Source organism: Rhinoderma darwinii, chromosome 4 (genome assembly GCF_050947455.1).
Source record: "Rhinoderma darwinii isolate aRhiDar2 chromosome 4, aRhiDar2.hap1, whole genome shotgun sequence".
Lineage (NCBI taxonomy): Eukaryota > Metazoa > Chordata > Amphibia > Anura > Rhinodermatidae > Rhinoderma > Rhinoderma darwinii.
In genome coordinates, this window is record NC_134690.1 from 110486549 (window position 1) to 110512880 (window position 26332).

Below are 26332 nucleotides of genomic sequence, written 5' to 3' on the forward strand. Positions count from 1 at the left end.
TACCTATATGTTCCATCACCTTGGATTTACCTGCACTATGTGGCACCGTGCATTGTCCTTCTGTTTTTCTAATATATATGAGGGAATTTCCTATTTTTTAATGAGGTAGTTTCTTTTGGGGATAAATGGGACTCCTGTACGCACAGGATGACACACTTAGATTTGAAAGCCTCCTTCCAAAGAAGAGCTCTCTTGAAAGGAGAGTTCAAGCCGTGGACATTATTGGAGAGGAGTTTTACACCCATTGTAATATATGAGAGATGTCCTAAATCGGTTCATTATAGTAGGGAAATCAATGTATGCTTAATTGAAAGAGTAAAAGGAGTGACAAGGCAGAGAAATATAAACTCAAACTAAAGAAAAAAATCAACAATTTGTAGGTCAACATATTAACCACACAAAAAATCCCCTCTTACAGGGAAAGGAGTAAAGAGGCAAAAGTTCGTCAATTCACGTAGCTGCCAGTTACAGAGACGTAGGAAGAGAGAAGTAGTAATGAATATGGAAAAGCCGTGACAAATTCCCTGCAAAAATTATGACATTTTCACTGGTCTGAGGATTTGCTTCTTGATCTGCTGACCTTATCAGGCCATAATGGGGTTATAAATTCCGGACTTGTAGCGTTCCTGCGAGGAGGACTCTGCGGAATAGAGGGTAACAGACCCCAGGAGTGCAGGATCTCTCTTACTGCGTCTGGGGATAGGCACACATGTTGGTTTCCATTCTTTGAGATGATGAGTTTCACTGGAAATCCCCATTTATATAAGATACCATTATCCCGTAGAATTTAGTCAGCGGGGCATATTCCCTAAGGCCCCATGCACATGACCGTAAAAACGCCTGTAATTACGGGCCGTATTTACGGGCCGTAATTATGGGTCCATAGACTTCTATTGGCCACGGGTACCTTCCCATATGCTTACGGGAAGGTGCCCGGGCCGTTGAAAAATAAAGAAAATATCCTAGTTCAGGCCGAAATTATGGCACGGGCAGGGCCATAGAAGTCTATGGGGCTCCCGTAATTACGGGTGGCTACATGTGTGCACCCGTAATTACGGGAGCGTAGCTACGCATGGTGCTCGCTGTCCAGTGGTAGTCACTGTCCAGGGTGCTGAAAGATTTAAACGATCAGTGCTGGATAGAGAGAAAGGGCTGCACTGATTGTCAGCAACTCTTTCAGCATCCTGGACGGTGACTACCGCTGGACAGTGAGTACCATGCGCTGCGCTCACAATATAGATTTCTAATGTTTCCTTCAAAAACCCGCAACAAAAAAAAAGTTCCTACTTACCCAGAACTCCCTGCTTCTTCCTCCAGTCCAGTCTCCTGGGATAACGTTTCATCCCATGTGACCGCTAAGCCAATCACAGGCTGCAGTCTCACATGGACTGCCACATCATCCAGGGAGGTCGGACTGGATGTCAAAAGAGGGACGCGTCACCAAGACAATGGCCCGGCTTACGTATGAACTTCTTTTTCTTTCTATCGCTGTGTTCCGCTGTGGAAACTCTGCCCGAAAGGGCTGCCCCTTCTCTCTATCCAGCACTGATAGAGAGAAGAGGCTGCCGATCAGAGCTGGATAGAGAGAAGAGGCTGGCGATCAGTGCTGGATAGAGAGAAGGGCCTGCCCCTTCTCTCTATCCAGCACTTATCAGCAGCCTCTTCTCTCTATCAGTGCTGGATACAGAGAAGGGGCTGCCGTGCAGTGCAATATCTCTCTCTCTACGTGGAAAAAAAAGCAGAGAAAACGGGTACGTAAATATGGGTGTAATACGGATGACTACTCACCCGTATTTACGGGCACGGGTCCGTAAATGCGGGTTAAATACAGGTGACAAAGGACCCGTATTTACGCGAGGGAAAAAATATGGTCGTGTGCATGGGGCCTAAGTCTTAACATAGTTGCTGCAGAAAGATCAGGGTACAGGGCAATGTCTTTAAAATGTTCCGGTAGATCGGGGGACGATTTCAGTGTCCTTAGAAATTCATCCTTAATATGAAAGAAATGAATTACGGGCGATCGTATCTCTGGGTAAATGTGCTGCAATATGTTTGGGTTTAGGGATCCTATGTATCTTGTCAATAGTAAGATCCAATGTAGACATTTGTGGTAAGATCTGTAAGATATAGCTGTAACAGTTCTGGGGTGACGGATTCAGGAATGCCCCTGTTGCGCATATTATTTCTTCGGGATCTGTCTTCTAGATCCAAAACGTTATCGGAAAGTCTTGTCACCTCCTCCTCCAGAGTCGAATTGGCATCAATGAGCTGATTGTGTGATTTTGCAAAACCTCCATTTTATGTTCAATGTGCTCAGTTCTCGAGGCAATAGCTTGAATGTCGGACCGCAAATCTCCTATTACTTGCCGTATATCAGATTGAATGGAATCCCTCCGAGAGTGGACTCTGACACAGGGTTAGAATCAGGTCCATCACCTACCACATTATCCACGGGTTCAACCCTGGACGATGGGGAAGGCGAGGAGGGAGGAAGGGAGATGTGTCTGCTCGCAGCAGATTGTTGTGATGAAGAATTATTAAAGAATTCTGGTCTAGTGTTCCGTTTTGAGGTCCCACCCATCTTGGCGACGGAAAATACACAATAAACAGTATTTCAGTTGTTGTTCTCTTAAAGAAGGGCAAATATAGGAGTCTCAGATGTTAGACCCCACTTGAAAACGAAATGAAGAAATATGTACAAGGAATACTTTATTCAACAGTCTGGGATATTAGTAATCTTGCAGTGCACAGAGTGGAGGATGCTTATTGTATTCACAAAAATTCCAGTGGATTAGTGTATAATAGGGAAATATGTTGAGAATGTTTGCCACAACCTCAGTTCATCTTAATTACCCCTCAGCCAAGACACGCTAAAATATGTCTGTAGCACAATGAACTGGCTCGTACGTTCCCCAAGATGGCCGACCAATGCAGGTAAAAAGCAGTAATGGCGGAGGTGGTGAGTGCAGCGCCTCCCTAAAGGGATCCAGTCCCAGCAACCCCATTGAAGAGCGGGCAGTAATGGGACTTTTAATCTCACCTTAGATCTTCTGCACAAAGGTCAGCGCCGGGATGTGCTCTGGCGGAATACACGAGGGACTGAGCTAAGAACAGAGCTAGTTCTGGGAGTTGGTGGTGGAGTTGGGCCGGTGTCTCAGAGAAGCGCCTCGCCCCTCTCAAGTTGTAGTTAGCACCCGCCTCTCACTGCAGGGGTGAACGAGGGTAATAGTCTCCTTAAAAACTTTGCAGGTGCAGGTTTATTTTAGCCGTTTTAGGCTTCCATGAGCAGGATCTCAGAAGTTATGCGACTCTCTCCATGCTCATCCAGGCCACGCTCCCAAAACATTTCTATTTTTATATGCACTAATGCAATAAAAAAATGGTTTTAAAAGTGCACTTTAACATAAAGTTATTTCCATTTCCTTAGATAGAAAAATGTATATTCTTAAATATTGTGTTCTGTTAGTATGTAACTAAATAATAATAAAAAAGAATAAAACAACTACTTTTAACAATGGCCTTCCATCAAACCATCATGGGGATAATAACATTCTATCCCAGTAACTAGTAAGACACAACTTTTTAAAGATTATAGTGTGGAGAATAATATTAGCGTAATAAACATATAGGATCACATAGTTTGAATTAAAAATTGCAAATGCTTAAGATTTCTCTTACTAATAGAGCACAGGATAGCACTGTAGAAGTCACTCTTAAGTATTACACTTCTTTGCTCACTTCGAAGTTAGCTTTATAGAGAATGAAAATATAAATACAGCTTTGCTTAGTTTACTGTAGAAAAGTCAATTAACAGTCATAATAGTGAAACCGTGCCATATGGCTGAGCTATTACACAAGGATGTTGACACATAATCTTTTATACAGTTCGTACTTTTCTAAAGAGTAGGTCCACTGACACTTTTAATATTCATAGTTTAAGGAAAATGTTGCATCTTAGAATGGGAGGTGACACTTGTGTCTAATTGTCATAGACATGACGAAATCTAAATTGGGGAAAATCACCCTTATTTTTACTCACATGAGAATCGCATACACTCCTTTAGCAAAGTATGGAAGGTCCTGTTCACATCACGTATGACCCTTTCCATTGTATCTGACATGTATATGTTTGGCTCAAACATGATATGAACAGGGCCCAGTTATGTTTAGTACACATTTCTGGTTGAAGCAGTACGTTTGTTTTGGTATAGCCATTTATGCCCCCTAAAAGCTCTAAAACCTGACAAGGGGAAGCATTTTCATTAGTTGAGATATTACATTTAATAAAGGATTGTTGAATCTGGATTAAAACTCCAAAAGTTGCTTGGCACGTCTCTAAAGTATCACTCACTTTTTCTGACAAACGTGTGTAAAAAAAGTGGCATAAAAAATGTGTCGTTCAGCCCAAACCTTTTTTTTTTCAACCATTGTGTAAATACATTCAGAAATCTGCACCAATGTTCCTGATTAGGTCCTATGAAATATAAATAGTGCTAATGGAGCTGCTAGCAGTTCTTTGAATGAGTTTAGTAGTGGTATATAACCTATAGATGGAATGTCTTTATGTGTATTTCTTTTTTAATAAATATTGTTCTTATATTATGCCCAAGGCCTGATTCACATTGCATTGTAGCCCTACGTTTAGCGTATATGTTGGGAAAACTCACACTAAACGTGTTGGGCTCCATTAGCCCGACGGATGCCAATAGCGTGTCCTTTTGGATTCCGTTTGGTTAGTATACATCTGCATAACTTTTTTTTGAGGGAGGGAATAACGTAGTAGACTATTCTATTCTATCCTGGGAGATCCCACAAAAAAAAGTATTCTGCGCGGTATACGTTTTTTTTTTTACATTGACGCCTATTTGTAACAGATGCCACTGTATGGCATCTGTCTGAGGTATACGTTAAATGCATACCACAAGGAGCTTCCCTAGGGCCAGAGTCTCCGGGCAGAGCATTAGGTAGCGCTCAGCCCGTGGATTCCGGTCCTGGGGAAGTCCCTGACATCACTGTCCATATATGACTGTGACATCACTGTCCTGTATATGCCTATACAGTAAGAAATATCGCTACCTCTGACAGAAGGAAAATAACATAAAGTAAACCAGGCCTAACTTAGCTTAAGTAACTAAAGCATGTTTCCAGAGATTCAAGGCTATTTCTACACTGGCGTCATGGATTTCATTCATAATCAAAGCCATCACGTTATCCAAACAGTGACCATCAGACTTAAGCTGGCCATATATATTAAATGTCTGTCGACTGAGCCCGCTGATTTCGGTCGGACCTGCCGACCATCTAATTTGTATAGCGGCATCCTAACTCTCCCCCATTGATGGATATCAGGGAGAGAAAGGTCAGGTGTGTTGTATTTCAGCATGCCCAAACCTTTTGTTCGTTATTAGATAAGCCCCTCCCAGATGAGTCAGCCGCTTTCTCCCTGCCAAACTCGCTCGAGCTTGCATGTGTATGAGTAAGTCAGAAGGAATAGCTGTCAGCCAAACAAGTGTATAGCCGACAATTATCTAAAAGGTATAATGGGATACATCAGCTATCGTTGAGGTTTCTTGCCCTCAAAAGTGTCAGAACCCCTAATGGAGGCTCGGAATACAGCACTCATGTGAACAGAACCTAAACAAAAACTGTGACTGTGATTTGTGACACCCTCTGTACAGTGCCACATATGCAGAAGAGTGTGGAACATCAGTGAATAAATGATGTAACTTTATGTTCTACATAATTTTTCCCACCTTGCTGAGGGCAGTTTATGTTGGTAAAGTTTCTTACTGCCATTGATCCACTTTTTTTTACATGTTCAAGGAGTGGGGTGGAATATACATAATTTTTCTAGGATAAATTTACTAAGTGACTACAGTATGTTTTGATCATGAAAGGCAAGTAATGATCTCAGTTGGAAATAAAACCTTGAATGGCAAGAAAGCGAAACAATTAAGCAATTACCATTTAGTACACGGCGGGAGTTATTGGTAAGAAGTGCATGTTTCTGTGAGATAAGGAATTTGCTTGCTACAGAAACTTCTACAGCACAATAGGTAACTTATTTATGTCCTTAGGTAGGTTTATAAACTTAAGTTATGGCTGGAATGTAAAGAATACATTTATTGTTTCACAAAGAGTTATTTTCCTATAAAATAGTGTGAAATTAATTAACTAGTTAATTAATGTATTTGTAACAGTGTAAATCAACCTGACATACCATATGTTTTAGGCTTTTTATCATCAATAGTACAGTACTCTGACATGTTTCATTCTTTTGTTACCTGTAAGTGTATGTTCACATGTGGTATTTTTTATGTGTTTAGTTTACAGTTTGTTGGGGTTTTTTTAGGCCTCGTTCACATCTGCGTTGGAGGCCCAGTTAACGACTACGCTATTGATTCCAGCAAAACGACGGAACCCTTGCACAACGGAGACAAATAGAAACCATTTGCATCGGATCAGTCACCATTGAAATCAATGGTGATGGAAACTTATGGTTTCCATTGTGTCAGTCAGGGCTCGAACTTCAGAATGGAACCCTGACGCAGATGTGAACGAAGCCTTACCAAATACAATAACGCAGCATGCCACGGACACTGGCTATTTGGCTATGCCCACCAATTATCCTGACCCCAAACACAGCTACTCACCAGTAGCCAGTATACAAAGGGGGAATATATACTACATGAAATGCATTTCAATACACTATAACATTACTATACAGTGGTGTTTCTTTACACATCCTAACAACTAGCACCAATAAGTTAACAGGTCCAGTTCCCACAAATAAATGTTATTTTTTGTATAATAAAAAGTGATAAAATTTTGTAATATACTTTCTGTATCAATTCCTCACGGTTTTCAAGATCTTTGCTTGCAGTAGGAACTTTTGTTAACTCCCTGGCAATACAATTCTTTCCTGGTTATGTGTTGGATACATAGTGTGTGGCCCATTAGAGTTTTGATAACTATCTGTAACTATCAAGCAGAGCACCTGTGTGATCATCAATGGCCTGAACAAATTTTTGTACCCTCGAAGTAAATCGTGAAAGCTCCTATTGAACAACAGGAAGCAGAGACTATGATAATCATGAGAAATTCATAAAGAAAGTATATTGGAAAATTGTGTAACTTTTCCTCATACAAAGAATAACATTTAATGCTGAAACCTGAATAACCCTTATTTGATAAATGTGTGTCCCACCTCTGGGACACTCAATTTTCTGGAGAATGGGGGTCCTGTGAATCATGTTTGCCTATTCAGGCTGCTCTACTTATAGAAATCAGTGGAGATGTGGCTTCTACTTGCTCGGCTCTTTCCATTGACTTTTATGGGGAGTCTGAATTGGTGAACGGGAGTTATAGGACTCCTGTTCTTCTGATATAAGGGAGATGGGACCCGCACCTATCAAGCATTTATCGTATAGCCTGTGGATCTGCCTTAAATGCTTGTGATGGGAATATACCTTTTATTACTTTTGCATAGTTATATAAAATATAAATTATATTTTTTTCTTTAGCTACTGCTTCTTTCATGGATATATACCTAATTTGGTATGTACATAATAAGAATTTATATTTATGCATATTGTTTGTGGTATTGTCCTGCTTGCTTTAAAATCACCGCACCTCACTGATTGAACATATACTGTATACTGTTATTGAAATCTGTTGTATTTCCTGTTATGAGTGGTCAAATAAAAGTAGAATTCATCTTTAATCCTTTCGCTGCCAAGAAAATTTTCATACTTTTGACATACATATGTAAAACCTGAATTCTAAAAAAAATCATCCTATACTCCCATACACATACTCTATTTATGTAAAATTAGACACCTTACACCAGACTTTCCCAACCTTTTCAGGCTAGAGGCACCCCTGGAAAAAAAAATTCTCAGGGCACCCCTGAAAAAGACCAAAAATGGCTAAAAACAAGCACTACATTCTTAGGGTATTTTCAGATGGCGTTTTTTGTAAGGCAGAAAAAAATCTGATTTTAAATTGACATCGTTGTTTGACGCTTTTTTTGAATTTTTTTCTTTTCTGTGTTTTTTTTCCCCGTGTTTTTTTTTAAGCCATTGAAGCTTATGCAAAAGTCGCAGGCAAAAAATCACACCTATTAACTTCAATGGGAGGTCAGAGACGGAAAACCACTCGAAGACCATCAGCTCCCACTCACAATAAAATGACCATCAGCACCCCACTCACAGCAAAATGACCATCAGCCCCCCACTCACAGCAAAATGACCATCAGCCCCCACTCACAGAAAAATTACTATTAGACCCCACTCACAAAAAAATTATCATCAGCTCCCACTCACAGTAAAAGACCATCAGCCCCCACTCACAGTAAAATGACCATCAGCGCCCACTCACAGTAAAATGACCATTAGCCCCCACTCACAATAAAATGATCATCACTCCCCCAGTAAAGCGACCATCAGCCCCCCAGGTAAAGTGACCAACAACCCCCCCCGCCCAGTAAAGTGACCATCACAGATATGAATGGCAAAATTAATACTTATTCTTGCCAGGACCGCAGAGTTAATGGCTCCTCTCCATCAGGCTATTCTGGCGGGAAGTGGTGGGCGATACTTGTAGCAGATGTGCGTGCGTCACGTCTGCTACAAGCAAAGTTGAAGAAGTAAATGTTCAGGGGTGGAGCTTGTAGCAGATTTGCGTGCATCAGGTCTGCTACAAGGAAAAGCATTTTTAGGGCAGTGCATGGTTCTGGGGTGTCGTGGCACCCCGGTTGGGAACCACTGCCTTACACATTGTAAATATTCCATTCAACACCTTACACTCAAACGCCTTCATGCAATTTTACATTAAGGCTTTGTGTTTTGTAAAAGTCTGACCCAAGCAGAGCCTGAGACACACAGCATCTCCTACAAGTATAAAATGTACAGAGCTAACACATGGCACGTATGTCTATGTATACATGTAAAAATCACCACAACTTAAGAGACCCAAAATCTTAGCAATCTAGATGAAGGTAAACGTCCAAGTCACAGAGTCGACTCATGTCCTGTTTAGGCACAGGGGGGGGGGGGGATTAGATATGCAACTGCTCATATTCTAATCCCCATAGTAGGAAAAATAGACCCCCTAAATGTGAGCATATATCCCCTCTCACTGATAGAGGGGTGATAAAATGGAGAAAGGTTCCTGCATCACTGCCCTGGGGTCAGGGGAGAGATGACAGTAACAGGCTGTGAACTTTCTTCCTCCGGTCACTTTCAGTACCCCTCCTCCCCTTGCTTACACAAACACAAAACCAGTAAAAATTTTCATCCTGCTCCCTAACTATTACACCTAGAGCTTTAAAACTGGTATGATTCAAAAGTTAAAATTCTGGGCTTTAATATGATATCAAGCATTACCCCTTATAATCTAGTCATGGCAAGCGTTTAAAGTCATAACGTGTTACATACATCCTTGGCAGTGAAATGGTTAAATCTACTCATGTGTCCGCCATGTAAGTCATCGGCCTTTACAGTAGGCTGGAGACTAGGGCTGTTATCACAAGGGCACTAGCCAAACATATTGGTTTAGTCTACCAGACAGAATAAAGAAATGAATCACTAGGGAATCTGATGGTCTCTCTAATGAGTAATTACAATGGGAAACCATTTTTATTGGAGTATCTTTTTTAAAACTTCATTCTGGTCATTATATCATCCATGCGTGTTCACATTGACACTGTTGCCTCATGTCCGTTTTTATGTTATCATAAATTTATTAAAGTAATGGCCCTAATTCTGTTTATTTTCTGTTTTCCTTCATTTTTAGCTATTCGAATTCATGAACTTCCTGGCAGAGAACTTCATCTTCTGTTACATGGGGCTGGCTTTATTCACCTTCCAGAATCATATCTTTAATGCTCTCTTTATATGTGGAGCAGTTGTATCCTTTTTATTAAAAATCCAGACAAAATGTCCGGTTACATTTTGTACTCCTAAAAGTCAAGACTGGAGATTAAAATCAGAGAACATAATCCAAGTTTCTATGTTAATCCAAAACACATTTTATTGAAATGTAATTAAATCTGTGTGGCTATCCTTTCAGATGTTACCAGGGCCGCTGCAGGCTTGATATTACGTGCTTGTTCTTTGATTAAAACTCAACCACATGTTATGGAATTAAACAGGGATTATGTCTTTAATTCTTTGTGATGAAGTGAAGTACGGTATTATACCTTTGTAGGAATATGTAACTGGCCTTTATTACTTCTACAACAATATATTTGCCAGCAATTGATTTTCTTGTGAACATGTTCAACATATTTACAGCAGGACCATTTCAAGATCATTATCAGCTGAATATGTGACACAGTATAAATCTAACCCCTGGACGCGCTGCGACTCTACTGAACTTAGATCACTATAGAACCCTACGGTGATCTAAAATTGATTTAGTGGAACTGTGGGATGTCCGGGTTTTGTGGCTGTAATACTGTCATGTGACAAATATAATGGCCCCCTCAACCTCACTTATCCCCTCAAGGACACCTTGCTGCCAATCCTCAGGCTCAACAGTCAATCGAACTATACTCACAGTCCATAGAAACGCAAACAAACCTCAAAGTCCATAGAACGAAGCTAAAAGTCCATAGAAACTCATAGTGCATAGTGCGCTTACATTTTCATAGCGCTTTCGTAACTTTGTTACCTTGAAATTTATGGATTGGATCAAGATTTAGGATATCTTCCATCACTCTTTCTACTCCCCCCCCCCCTTTGCCCTGTAGACGGCAAACTTACTGTGCAATCAGGCCTTGAGTTTAGTGAAAAAGACAAGGTGGGTAACAATTTTGAAAAATTATTTATGATGTCTTGCATACTTGTTATCAATTGTAACCTAGCAGCAAGCTCATCATTCGACTTGGCAATAATCACATCCATAGATGCCGCCTTATCTTTAAATACATTGATCACAGCATAAGACTCAGTCAGCTGTGCATTAATGTCACGAAGGGTCTGTGGACCCACTGGGCCGTACCGCCTTGGCGGTAAGGCAGCTGGCCAACAGGGCGCAGGTGAATGTCTTTAATTTGTATAGGTACCTGTGGCAGATCAGACAGCAGCAGGGCAGGCTCGGCTAGGACTAGGCAGCAGGTAGACGTCAGGCGAGGTGAAGCAGGTCAGACGTGGATACAGCAAGACACGACTTTGGCACCGAACAGTGCTCGATCAGGATTGTATGGAATGCTAGGAACAGGAACAGGTTCAAGAAACAGGAAACACACTAGGAGGCCATCACAAAGACAAACTGTAAGGAACATCAACAACGCTCAGGCATAGAAGCAGGGGGTTGGACCCGTCTTATAGTCCAGGGTACTCACGGGTAAAAGTCCATCAAGTAGTCAGGTACGCGCGCTGCCCCTTTAAGAGCGGGCATGAGCATGCGCGCGCACCTTACGGGATCCGGCTGAGGTGAGTGGAAGCGAGCGTTGGTGCCAGCGCTTGCCGACATGTGGCTGCGGCTGTCAGGAGGGGATTGGAGCAGCCCACAGCCACGGACATTACAATTAATATCATCACCATGATTTCTCAAACCTATCACCTCCGATTCCAGCATGCAAATCTGCCAGTTGTGTCTGCAAAGCAAAGTGCTTCAAATTATTGACAGAACACTGGCAGTGAGAATTTGGGGAATCACTCTTAACTTCTGAGTGTTCAGGCTTCCAGGTCTCCTCATACACACAGATTAGTTTAGCGAGCATGTGGAGCCGTTTGGAGGTTTTATTAAAAACACTCTTCTTGCTAATGCACATCTTGTCTTCTGTATAAGCCTCGTCCAGCAAAGAGGACCACAGCATTTCTGCTGACTTATGTGTAGTGGGTGGTACTGGGTTGAAAGTGCTGTGTCTCACAAGGTGTTTTAGTGTGGAGAAATCCATACTCATTCTATCAGAAGTCATCTCAGTCTGCGTTGTCCCTTGCTGCTTGAAAAAGGTCCTTTTGCTCCAGAACGCCTTTTCCCGACCAGCTGGACTTCACCCGAAGGACACCAGTCGTGCGTTGCTCGATTGCCCGACGATTCGTTGCCGTAAAGCAGCACGCCGCAAAGCAAAATAAAAAACTTTAATACCTTAGAAAAACAATAGTTTGGTTCGCTGTTTCCAATTGTATCCTTTAAAAAGCTTTAAATAAAATTGTGCTACACTTCCGAACTTCAAGGTCTAGGCGCGCTGTATAACATAACACTTCACCGTGTATGTGTGTTATCTGTCCATACCTCTCCGCCTATCTGAGTTCATGTTTTAACACAATTTTATGGTACAAAACACAAAAAATGTAAAATAGTATGGGCCTGGTTCGCCAAATGTAAAAAGGGACTTTTAACTATCTGTATTTTTTCCCTTTACTCCCTTCCTAGTCCGATACCTCTGTTCCCTATACAGTCCGCTTACTTCGTATTGTTTACTATGTACACACACTCCAGTCCTTTCCACACCACAGGAGTAACATACAACCCTCTCAGATACTTAAATATATAAAAATACTTTACTTATAACATAGAAGTGACAAAGCAATATACATTACATCAAGATATAATACATTACATGGAGAACACAATGACACACAGCCGCCCCCTTTTCCTACCTTCCCTGGGCATACAGACACCTCAATGGGTGAACACCACTGAATAATATCAGTATATACTCTATCCATTTACCAGGTATATTTTATGTGGTGAGATACCACATAAAGAGTGTCTGGATGGGAACAATATTTTCCTGTAACACACAGCATCACAGGACCAGCTACAGACCATACTATTTCTGCATGCTGGGGGACAATGTGATTATTATTCTCTATATATTCTCCTAAATAAGCTGAGAAACCATAAGTATACAGACAGGGTGTCTGCGCTTTATTCTTCTACATTATACCTGTGTGACAAGAAACTGTCTAAGTATCAGTGGTAGCTGAGGATAGAAGTTTCTACCACCCCCCCCTGCCCGTGCAAAACTAGTGTGGTACAGGAACTGCTGAAGCCTGTGATGGGTGACACATAGAACTCCATAGACTCAACTAGAGAAAGTGTGTCACCGAGCCTAATTCACATAGCTGCTAAGCAACCATCCCAGTCTGATGTATAGAGATAGAAGTAGCAAGAAATATAACGTGAGAAAGTGACACATCGAATACCGTAATGGTACACACGGGAAAGTTAGTTTTAGCCGGACTGTCCCTTTAAGGTTACATGTTTCCCTTTGTGTAAGAATTACAAGCTTTTGTTAAAGCTTGTTTTTTTGTGTGACAAGTTGTAGTTTTTATTGATACCATTTTGGGGTACATGCAACTTTTTGATCACTTTTTATTCCATTTTTTGGGAGACGAGGTGACCAAAAGAACAACAATTCTTGCAAAGTTTATTTTTACGGCGTTCACCATGCATTTTTTATCATGTTTACCGATGTTCACTTATGTAGCGCAGTGTATTATGCCTGTCAGTTCCACACTGACAGCAGTCTTTTCGGCCCTGCCTCTGGCTCGCCTACATAGCAGGCCACAAGGCCATTGTTAGGCAAACTACATAATGCAGCCTCACACTGGTTTTTCTGAAGTAACATATTTATTTTTTTTATACTGTATAATGCTTGATAACATTTGTATACTTTTATGTACCTATTGACAAACTGAAGTCATTCCTTTAATTGTTTTATTTGTGTTATGTAAATGAAATGCTCAGTGGCATATATGTTTTCTCCTTAATTTAAATATTCAGATTTCAATCTTTGTTGCAAGAGCTTGTAACATATATCCACTTACATTTTTCTTGAATTTGGGTCGTAAAAGAAGAATTCCCTGGAACTTTCAACACATGATGATGTTCTCAGGTAGGTACAAATGAAGAGTTATTTTGCAGCATTTAAAAATAATTAAAGATAAACAACACATCAAATTAGAATTTGTTGTTGATCAGTTGACACTGATTCATAAAGCAAAAGGGTTTCTCATTCAGATAGGAGGCTTATATGTATTGTCCTAATTATTACTTTGGTGAATTGTTTACTTGCTATTCATTTCACTACACAAATTGTCACAGCACTGCAGTCACACATGGCAGTTCCATTCATCTAAGTGGAACTTGCAGAAATTCATACACCTACTACAGAAATAACCCCATTCAGGAATCTTGGCAACAAAATCTGTCGCATGTGAGTGTACCCTAGGACTCTCACCAATGGTTTGTAGGCATTTTTTTTAAAACTATGTTCACACCTGGTGTTAAAAATAATAAATTAATAGGAAGATGAGGTTTCTGTAAGTACTGGATATTTGCCATTAACCCTTTCAAGACCATGCCGTATAGTCATTCGCAATTGCAGGTAGGCATAGTTTCGTTTGAATGCGGGCCGCCATCTTGTATGTTCTCACCTTTATTGGTCCTTCTTGTTCCCCATGGCGCTTTGCCCTTATAAAACTTGCCTTTCTTGTTGTGTCTCATATTTATTCATGTAAACATGACAAGTATATAAATGCAGACATATGACATGTTAGAATCCTATTTTCCAATTTGTTAAATATAATTTAACATTCAAAAGGAGTTGTTTTATATATATTTTTTCAAACTATGCCATACAGTATGTATTAATAGATTTTTTTTACAGAAAACAATATCTGACATGTGAAACATATTGAAGAGGCTAATAAAAAACTAATGATTTAGATCTTATCCACAGGATAAATCTTAAAAGTCTGAATGGGGAGTTCTGACCGCTGGGGCCCCACTGATCCTGAGGACAAGGAAAGCCTCTAGAGAGAGCGCACTCACTCGGCTGTTTATATATCCATCATATGGAGAGTGACCGTGCATGCTCAATCACTTATCCACCAAGACCCTTGTTCTCGGGATAGGTGGAGCTCCCAGCAGTCAGACACCACCATTCCGGATTTTTTGGTCTATCCAGTGGATATCGGAAGGGGGCACAATCTAGAAGAGGGCCCTGTGGAGATAAGAGTCACAAGCTATCAGGGGCAATGTCTCTATGGGGGGAAGGGGGCCCTATCTACCAAGGGAAAAAGGCTCTGTAGGTTAAAGGGGCCAATATACAAGTGGCCAATGGCTCTGTGGTGGAGGAGGCCCAATTTATCAGGACCAAAGTGTCTGTGAAGGGAATTGGGGACAATCTACCAGGGGCAATGGGTTCTGTAAGGGTGGGAGGCAAGAGCTCTGTAGGGAAAGGAGTGAAAATCTAACGGGCCAAGGGCTCTGTGTGGAAAAGGGCATACGTTTTTCATGATTACACAAAGGGCAGATTCACACGAGCGTTGCGTTTTTGCGCGCGCAAACAACGCTGCATTTTGCGCGCGCAAAAAACATTTGACAGCTGCGTGTGTCATCTGTGTCTGATGCGCGGCTGCGTGATTTTCGCGCAGCCGCCATCATAGAGATGAGGCTAGTAGACGGCCGTCACTGTCCAAGGTGCTGAAAGAGCTAACTCTTTCAGCACCCTCGACAGTGAATGCCGAACACAATATCGCAAAACCTGTAGAAAAAAAGGAAAAAGTTCGTACTTACCGAGAACTTCCCGGCCGTTGCCTTGGTGACGCGTCCTTGGTGACGCGCCTCTCTTGACATCAGGCCCCACCTCCCTGGATGACGCGCCAGTCCATGTGACCGCTGCAGCCTGTGCTTGGCCTGTGATTGGCTGGAGCTGTCACTTGGACTTAATTGTCATCCCTGGAGGTCAGACTGGAGGAAGAAGCCGGGAGTTAGCGGTAAGTCAGAACTTCGTTTTTTTTTCTACAGGTTCATGTATATTGGGATCGGAAGTCACGGTCCATGGTGCTGAAACAGTTTAACTCTTTCAGCACCATGGACAGTGACTATCTCCTGACGTCGCGTACCGATAATTTTTTTGCCGGGTTCGGCCAAAACGAGTTCGGCCGAACCCGGTGAAGTTCGGTTCGCTTGTCCGGCTTCGCTCATCGCAAAGACACTCCGTTTGGATGTTCGGAAACAGAAAAGCACGTGGTGCTTTTCTGTTTTCATTCATCCGTTTCACTGCTGTTGCGCGAATCACGCTCGTCCCACGGAAGTGCTTCCGTGTGGTGCGCGTGATTTTCACGCACCCATTGACTTCAATGGGTGCGTGATGCGCGAAATACGCAGAGTTATTGAACCTGTCGCGCTTTTTGCGCAGCAGACAAACGCTGCGCAAAAAGCACGGACTGTCTGTACTGCCCCATAGACTTGTATTGGTCCATGCGTGCCGCGTGAAAACCACGTGGCCCGCACGGACCGAATACACGCTCGTGTGAATACCCCCAAATGCTGCTGCTGGTACTGTTTCTTACCAGACAAGCAGTTCTAGCCCTCTCCTATTCTGCTCCTTTTTCAATGTGCTGGTGTTGGGACTGTTGTATAACTATAAACTCTTCTCTTCCCTTGGTCTTTTCCTCTCCGGCATCGCAGCTGTCGGGATAGTGAAGGGGGTAGCATAGATTTCTAAAGCCCAGCTAGGCAGCTTGATTATTAACTGCTGAGGCCCATGTCGTTTCCATAAGATAAACTACAGGGACCCCAGTCATCATCATAAATGTGAGCAATGGACAGCAGCACAGATATCCCGCCACCGATTCATAAATTAGGACTCTGCCTCCGCCTGCACTCCTCCCCACACACGGCTGAGCAGTGCAGACACACTACATCGATGTAGAGGAGGAGAGTAGAAGAAGAGGTGGTCTGGCCGGGGCATCGACAATGGTACATCCAGCAGAAGTTGTTTGCTTGGGTGGGCCCGATGCTTTTACTTTGGTAGAAAGAATGGGAATTCGCAATGGGGCCCGTTCATACCTCCGAAGTGAAACCATGGGAGCCCTATTGCGAAGAACCAATGCTAGGCTGGTTTTAGATAAAGTGTGGCCCTGGGCAAAGTTAAAAGTTGGGCCCCATATGCTGAATTACTGTATCAATAATGTAGTAAATTCAGAAGGCAGTGTACAGAGAACTGCAATGCTAATTTCTAGCACGTCCAGGAGTGTTGCAAGCCCCAAAGTATATGTCCCCCCTCTCACACAAAAAAATCTATATACATATACAGTTATTAAATCATACCACTATACCAGATGAAATATTACCTGCATACTGTTACTGAACACAACATACTATTATAAGACTAATATTACCAATAATAACACAATATAAGGCCCAAATAATACCTCCACACCATAACCACATAGTGACTGAATAATACCCCTATACTGTTACTGAATAATACCTCCACACCATAACCACATAATGACTGAATAATACCCCATACTGTTACTGAATAATACCGCCACACCATGACCACATAGTGACTAAATAATACCCCCGTACTGCTAATGAATACCATCACATGATAACCACATAGTGACTGAATAATACCCCCATACTGTTACTGAATAATACCGCCACACCATAACCACGTAGTGACTGAATAATACCCCCATAATGTTACTGAATAATACCACCACACCATAGCCACATAGTGACTGAATTATACCCCCATGCTGTTACTGAATAATACCGCCACACCATAACCACATAGTGACTGAATGATACCTCCACACCATAACCACATAGTGACTGAATGATACCGCCACACCATAACCACATAGTGACTGAATAATACCCCCATACTGTTACTAAATAAAAACCACTCTACAAAGACCAATATTACCACCATATAGTGACCATATAGTGGTAGATGATAGTTATACACAGGAGCTCTGTAGATCATATAATATTACCACCATATAGTGGTAGATCCCAGTTATACACAGGAGCTCAGCAGACAACATGTGATTACAGCGCATTTATATGCCCACTCCCTTGTATATAGTGGCACACAGCTCCCCCTTTTCTTGTATATAGTGCCACACAGCCCCCCTTGTATATAGTGCCACACAGCTCCCACTCTTGTATATAGTGCCACACAGCTTCCCTCCTTGTATATAGTGCCACACAGCTCCCCCTCCACTTGCATATAGTGCAAGACAGCTCTCCCCTTGTATTTAGTGCAACACAGATCCCCCCTCCCCTTATATATAGTGCCACACAGCTCCCCCACTTTTATATAGTGCCACACATATAGTGTATCTGCGTCCTGAGGATGCAGATACAATTGAATGTGGCTGTCACTAGCACCTGGGCCTCCTCCGATGCTAGCGACACCATCGGGCATAAGTGGGCCCGTGCTGCCCGACCCCCTCATGCCCTAATATGGGCCCTAAGAGGATGGGGGCACTGGGCAATTACCCAGTTTGCCGCCCCTAACGTGTCCCTGGGTCACCAATGCATAGAGCCAGTGGCGTAGCTAGGACTTTAGCACAGGGTGGGCAAAACATGTCTGAGTGGGCCCCAAACCACACTGTATAATGACCCCTTAGTGGCCCCCATCCACACAGTATAGTGCCCTTATAGCTGCCCCCACACAGGATAATACCCCCTATAGCTGCTCCCACACAGGATAATGCTACTATGACTCCCCCACATAGAATAATGCTCCCATAGCTGCCCCCACACAGCATAATAACCCCTTAGTTCCCTTCACATAGTATAATGACCCCGCAGTGACCCCCTCACAGTATAATGACCCCTTAGTGGCCCCCACACAGTATATTGCGCCTATAGTGCCTCCCCACACAGCATAATGCTCCCATAGCTGCCTCTACATAGTATAATTACCTATTAGTGACCCCCACACAGTATAATGCCCCTATAGCTGTCCTCATACAGTATAATGCCTCTATAGTGCCTCCTACACAGTATAATGCCCCTATAGTGCCTACCACACTGTATAATTCCCCGTAGCTGCCCCCTATACAGTAAAACGCCCCTATAGGTGCCCTTACACAGTATAATGCCCCATAACTTCCCTCCATACAGTATAATGCCGCCATAACTGCCCTCCACAAAGTATAATGCCCCCATAACTGTCCTCCACACAGTATAATGCCCCATAGCTGCTCCGATACAGTATAATGCCCATAATGTTCCTCCAGTATAATGCCCCTATTTGGCCCGCCACACAGTATAATGTCCCCCATAGCTGCTCCCACACAGTATAATGCCCTTGTAGCTGCCCCTACACAGTATAATGTCACCATAGCTGCTTCTCACAGTATAATGCCCCAAAGTTGCCCCATACAGTATAACGCCCCATAGCTGCCTACATACATTATAATGGCGCCATAGCTGCCCTCATACAGTATAAAGCCCCCCATAGCTGCCCTATAAAGTATAATGCCCCCACAGCTGCCCCATACAGTATAATGCCCCCAAAGCTGCCCCATACAGTATAATGCCCCCATAGCTGCCCCATACAGCATAATGCCCCATAGCTGCCTCATACATTAAAATGCCCCCATAGCTGCCCTATACAGTATAATGCTCCCATAGCTGCCCCATACAGCATAATGCCCCATACAGTTTAATTCCCCCATAGCTGCCCCATACAGTATAACGCCCCATAGCTGCCTCATACATTAAAATGCCCCCATAGCTGCCCCATACAGTATAATGCCCCCAAAGCTGCCCCATACAGTATAATGCCCCTATAGCTGTCCCATACAGCATAATGCCCCCATACAGTTTAATTCCCCCATAGCTGCCCCATACAGTATAACGCCCCATAGCTGCCTCATACATTAAAATGCCCCCATAGCTGCCCCATACAGTATAATGCCCCCAAAGCTGCTCCCATACAGTATAATGTCCCATTGTGCCCCCCAGACTTACTATAATGCCCACTTAGTTGCCACTACACAGTATAATGCCCCATAGTACCTAATAAAAAAAATGTAAAAAAAATATTTACCCGTCCCCGTTGCCACAAAAAATGGAGGAGATACGTCTGCTCCTCCGCTCTGTGCAGTGTGTGGCTCTGCTCAGACAGGCGAGATTACGTCACTACATTGCGCCTGTCTGTGTCGAGACACTTATAGCTGGAGCTGGCAGTACACAGTGAATGCTGGAGTAAGGAGCTGGCAGCTTCTTGCTCCAGCATAGTATTCAACTGTAGCTGTGTCCTCAGGACGCAGATACAGTTGAAACCGGGACACGCCACCGCTGGGGGACCGGCCCTGGGCCCCAACATCTCGTTGGGCCGGGGGCCACCGCCTCCTATGCCGCCCCGCTAGCTACGCTACTGCATTGAGCTACGGGCAGAGGCGAATGAAAGCAGTTAGTGGCTGCAGCCCCTTCTTTTTTTTTCATTTGGTCCGGGCCCCTGACGGCAGTACCACCAGTACTGCCCTCATGGTGGCCCTGCCTACTGATACCTGAATATCTACAGCAAAATGTTATCTTTTGGAATGCCACATTTTAAGTATGAATATATTTTTTTATTTTTTACTTTAGTCAAATGTTTTTTGGGGTGTTTTTTTGTGTCACAGATGAGTGTTTATTGTGGCACCAAGATAGAAGTATGTTCTTGTAATTGTTTAAGTGTTATTGTGTAATAAGGGGAAAAATTAAAATTTCCTAAATTTTTTCCTTTTGTAATTCAACACAACTACTAAATTTATGTCACAAAATAATCCCCGCTCTCCTTATGTAAAACTATATCAAATTCTCGTAGCTTGCTCTGCAAAGATCATCGCTATAACGCACGAGAACAAAGGTCACCATTGTTTTCTCGCGAGCTTTCTGCCTTATGTTCTGTATAGGATCTGTAAATTGGTGCAAAATACCCACGTACAAATTTTTGTAGTGTAGGCATAAAAATAGATAGGGACTTGGAGCTAGAGAGACAAAAACTAGCGACAGCTAAACATTTGTGTGGATTTGATATAACATCGATTCTGTGATATAGACACGTAATATGCATCCACATAAAGTGTATGTGTCACAGAAAATAGTCTCTGATAGTGTGGGTGGCTTTGGGGAGATTTTAGATTTTTTTTAATGGATTTTACAGGCTTATTTATGAAAAAATATTTGTCTTTTTATTTTTAATATTTACTTTTTTATTTTTATTTGTGTGTTTTACTTTTTTTTTCCTATATCTGAATGAAGCTGGGATAACAGGATGTGTATTATTCCAGCATTCCTCTATATTCAAATCACAGAAAATAGTGATCTGATGCTTGCTCCCCATTAGATCGCTATTAGTAGTGATCTGTATACAGAGAAATGCTGGGAGGACACAGAACATGTCCTGCCAGCATGCTCCTCTTCTCCATCAGACTGTTTGTATTTTGTGACAGGGAGTTGATCATTTTAGCTCCTTGTCACTTTAGGAGAATTGGGCTGATACAGTATCAGCCTGAACTCTTTAATGGAAAAGCGCTATGCAGCGCGAACTGCTGTTGTAGAGGATCAGCTCTATTAACGTTGCTGCCGTATAAGATATATGCTGCAGTGACGTAAATAGAATTATTGGTGACGTAAGGGGTTTGAACTTTATATTCTCTGAACTTTGGCAATGCTTAAGTTATGTATATATTGTGGTGAAAGTTGCTTTTCCATCCAGATAAGTATTAAATACAATATTTCAGATAAATAGTTATATAATATCTAGATAAATAATGAATACAGTGCTCAGATAAAGTGTATATAGCAGCGGTAGGCAACCTTTTTTGGTTTGCTGATAAAAAACATAATGATGAATTACTCTGTGTGCCATGCAAACATGAAAGTCATATAAGACAAACTGTTACCATGTATGAGACATAAATCAATTAATCAGTTAGTTGAACATACATTTCAGTGTGACCCTTTTCCCTGGCTTTCTTTGCAAAGATGATTACTCAGTGGCGCATACAAGGCTACTTAACACCACCTTTGGGGGGGGTGCATGTAGGAGTGACCGCGGCATCTGAACACCAGCTTAAGGGCACTGCACACAGGAGAGAGCGACTACTGAACATTGGCGTGGGAGGGCACAAAGTACAGACCGTGGCTACCGAGCACCAGCTTAGGGGGATGCATAGGAGAGACCATGGCTACTGAGCACAAGCTTGGGGGGAGCACATAGGAGAAACCGTTGCTACTGAGCACCAGCTTGAGGGGTGAGGTGCACATATGAGAGACCACGGCTACTGAACACCAGCTTGGCGGGGTGCACACAGGAGAGAAAGTTGCCAACTTTTGCTAACTCTTCTTTTACAGAGTAGTTACTGAACTCCTTGTGGTGCTGATCACCAAGAGGGAGAGCAGTGCTGCATTGTGTGCTTGCCAAGTGTTCAGAAACGACAAAGACAATGAAGCACTGCTCTCTTTCCTGGAGACCAGCGCCGCCAAGCGCATAATGAAGCACCTCTCTCTCCCTGTGTTCAGCGCCACCAAGCACACAGCAGCACTGCACACTGGGAGTGGGAGGTGCACCAGCAAACCATGCCCCGCATTCCGGCTGCGGCACCAGTGCCATTGGTTGCTGACCCCTGGTATATAGCATTGAGATAAATAATGAATACAACATCAATATAAATAGTGCATATAGCATCCAGATCCATAATGAATACACTATCAATATAACTACTGTAAAGAGCGTCAAGATGGATAGTGCATGCAGTGGTCAGATAATATACTGTAAGTACATACAACATCCAGATAAATAGTGTCAAACAGTGTTCACATAGACTAGGTCACAAAGGGTGCTACATTTTTTAAAGTTTCACTAAATAAACTGTTACTTGCCCGAGCGGCCTCGGTTTCAGACAGACGCCTCCTCCCCTGCTCCTGTCTTCAGACGCAGCTCTGATGGATCTGACCGCTGTTTTCCTCTTCATCACTGTCAAGTTGCACTGGCACCCTGGTAATGAAGTCAGACCAGGCTGCATATTTAAAGTGGACTTTGGATTTGTTTCATGGTTCCTGTGGTTCTGCTCCTGGTATCGACTCCAGACCTGACTTCTGACTATGGTTCTGTCTCATCCTCTGGCTTACTACTTCTTGACTGCTTGCCAACACCTGGCTACGTTCCTGACTCCGCTACAGAGAATTTGACTGGGAAAGTCCATACCTGATGAGGGCAGGCACATTCAGCCTAGAATGGCTGATGATTCAGCTTTAGAATAGCCGCGGATTTGGAAAGTCTATACCTACTTGCGGAGATTAAAGGTAAAGAATGGCGAGTTTCCTTACACGATGCACCCCAGTCTAGCCAGCACCAAATCAATTACGGCTTAGAGGATCTACTTCTCTTATGAGAAACTTAATAGTATTTGCAGGCAAGGCATGGCAGCCTAATTCCACTTTAAATAGGCTGCCAGGCTCTGGTAACCCGACGCTGCCAGCGATCTCAAAAGAGATCCACGGCAGGATCCAGCAGGGCCGCTCAGCAGGACTCGTCGCTGGAGCCAGACCAGGTGAGTAACAGTATATGGATAGAATGGCCTGTCCAGCTCTGGATCCCTGTAATAATCCTATAAAATAGCAAGAAAAACCTATCTGCCTATAGTCCTAATATAGAGAAGCATGGTAAGCCTAGTCATATTATAGAAGGGCTAATAAACATGTCCCCTTTAGTCATATTATGTAATAGTATGGCAAGCCTAACTGGTTTCTCACGCAAATAGGGGGTAGAAAGGCAAGCTTTTCCCACCCTCCATTGTTTTACTGTGTAAAAGCAATCAAAGTGTCAAGGTCTGTAACAGATTCGAAGTCCAGCAGCAGAAACGAGCAGGCATTAGAGTGATAATAGATAGAGTAGTCTAGTAACAGTCCAGGTTTGGTACACAGATAAGCGGCAATTGGTTTTAGTGTGAGGCAAGGATGTGGTGAGGAAACAATCCAAGTTAGGTACACTGATAATTAGCAACAGTTGGTATATTAAGGCAGAAAGGAACTAGGCTACAGGCAGGAAGCTCAATCTTCATGCAAATCAGAAAGTGCAAGGGCCAGACTTTTATAGTAATCTAAAAGGGTGAGACCAATCAAGCAATCAAGGCAAGGAATCCAAATAGACAGAAATCAAGAGAACTTAGACAATAGATTCAGAAATGGAGCTGTCCAACATTTCAGACAGATCAATGAGAAGAGCTACTGCCTGGAGCACAGGAATTTCTGGGTAAAAAATCCTTACACTAAACCTTTCTGGACCTGGATCTCTATAGTCAAATTATGGAGTAACAGGGTAAGCCAGCATAGCAACCTGCTTTATACAGTCATTCTATAATGTGTTATGAGGTATGATGTAAAGCCTGTCATTCCCCTATAGTAATATGAGGTAATAAGGCAATCACCAAGAGGTTTGGCCCCTAGTTTCCTGAAGTATTTGTCACGATCTAGAGGTATGTGGACCCACTAGGCGGAGTGGCAGCTGGCAAAACAACAGTCTATATAAAAGTCTATGCAAAGTCCTTAGCACAAGAGTACCTGTAAGAGTCCAGACAGTAGCAGAGGCTTTGGAACGGATGGAGCTTGATGCGACAGATGATGCCAGACGTGTCAGATGACCCAAGACGTGGCATATGATACACTCGACTCCAGCTAAAGGTTTAGGCTCAGGAAACAAACATAGCAACAGAATATAGGAAGCAGGATATGGGAACACTGGGAGCAGGAAACAACTAAGGGACTGTTTCAATACGAACACGCATAGACAACAACAACTCTCAGGCAAGGAGTGGAAGGACGGACCCATTTTTTATAGTCCAGGGTGATCTGGGGAATTGTTAGGGAACTTTTAGTATGCGCACGCTGGCCCTTTAAGGCTGGGGACCATAGAATACACTCCAGGGCAGGACGGCCGCGCGAGCAGGCGTCTCAGAGGAGGGAGACGCTGGCAGGGGGACAGGAGTCTGCAGTCGCGGCTGTACGGTGGGAGACAGCGGCGGTCCGCGGCCGCAGCCATTACATTAACCCCCACTTACGCCCCTTCTTCTTGGGTCCAGAGCGTAAGAGGAATTTTTTAATGAGGGTAGGAGCATTAAGATTCTCTACTGGGAGGGCCTCTACTCAGGTGTAAACCCTTTCCAGTCCACTAAATAGAAAGTCCTTCCTCCTACTCTCTTGTAGTCCAGAACCTCCTTCACCTCGAACACATCAGAACAACCGCTGGGAGCAACTGCAGAACTAGGAGATTTACTGTTCAGAACCACAGGCTTAACTGTTTCCCGACTGCCCGCAGTAAATTCACATCGGCGCTAGCTGGGCTCTGTGCAGCGCCGACGTGAATTCACGGTGGGTGTTAAAAGCGCGATACGGGTGTCTCAGAGTAGCGCTGACACCCGGATCGCGCTGTGATCCCCTGCCTCTAGTCCCGGAGACATGACCGGGACCGGGACCTAATTGGTTCAGGTCCCGGTCATGTGATCGCAGGGAAAGTTTGTTGTAGCAACGAACTGGAAAGTTTGTTACTACAACAGGTGCTGCAATCGGTTATAAGGCAAAACCGGAGCCCATACAACAGCCCCCGGAGGCTGGTCTTCATAAGCTTCCTGTCAGTGTGACTCTCAGCGTCACACTGACAGTTTATAATACGTTGCACTACCTAGGTAGTGTAACGTATTATAGCAGCGATCAGTGCTGCAGGTCTTCAAGTAAAACAAGTAAAAAGTAAAAAAAAAAGTAATAAAAATGTTTTATAAAAGTGTAAAAATAAGTTATGTTACAAAAACAAAAAATGTTTTTTTTTCCTATAATAAGACTTTTACTATAGGAAAAAAATGAAAATGTTAAAAAAAGTACACATATTTGGTATCACGGCGTTCATAACGACCCAAACTATAAAACTATAATATTATTTTTCCCGCACGGTGAACAGCGCAAAAAAATTAATTAAAAAACAATGTCAGAATCACTATTCTTTTGGTCATCAACCCTCCAAAAATATAGAATAAAAAGTGATCAAAAAGTCGCATGTACCCTAAAATAGTACCAATAAAAACTACAACCCGTCCCGCAAAAAACAAGCCCTTACGCAGCTTTTTTGACTGAAAAATAAAAAAGTTATGGCTCTCAGAATATGGTGACAAAAAATAAATAATTTATCAAAAAGTGATTTTATTGCGCAAACGCCACAAAACATAAAAAAACTATATACATCTGGTATCGCCGTAATCGTATCGAGCCGCAGAATAAAGTAAAATTTCATTTATAGCGCACGGTGAAAAGTGTAAAAAAAAAAGACAAAAAACATTGTCAGAATTTGTTTTTTTGTCACTTTGCTTGCCCAAAAAAAATCTAATAAAAAGTAATAAAAAAATACGTATGTACCCTAAAATGGTACCAATGAAAACTACAGATTGTCCCGCAACAAATAAGCCCTCGCACGGCTCCGGTGAAGAAAAAATAAAAAAAGTTCTGGCTCTCAGAATATAGCAACAGAAATTTTGAGTCCAAAAGCGGATAAGATCGGGCGCCTTTTATCAGTGCGACAATG

At 42.7% G+C, this 26332-nt stretch overlaps 1 protein-coding gene across 1 annotated transcript in view; it reads left to right on the forward strand.

Moving 5' to 3' along the window:
- The window catches only part of SLC9A9 (solute carrier family 9 member A9), an 885771-nt gene that overhangs the window by 496332 nt on the left and 363107 nt on the right, over positions 1 to 26332 (forward strand). The window contains exons 10-11 of the mRNA XM_075861458.1: positions 9796 to 9909; positions 13741 to 13852. Of these exons, the coding sequence (XP_075717573.1) occupies positions 9796 to 9909; positions 13741 to 13852 (226 nt within the window). The remainder of the gene's footprint in view (positions 1 to 9795; positions 9910 to 13740; positions 13853 to 26332) is intronic.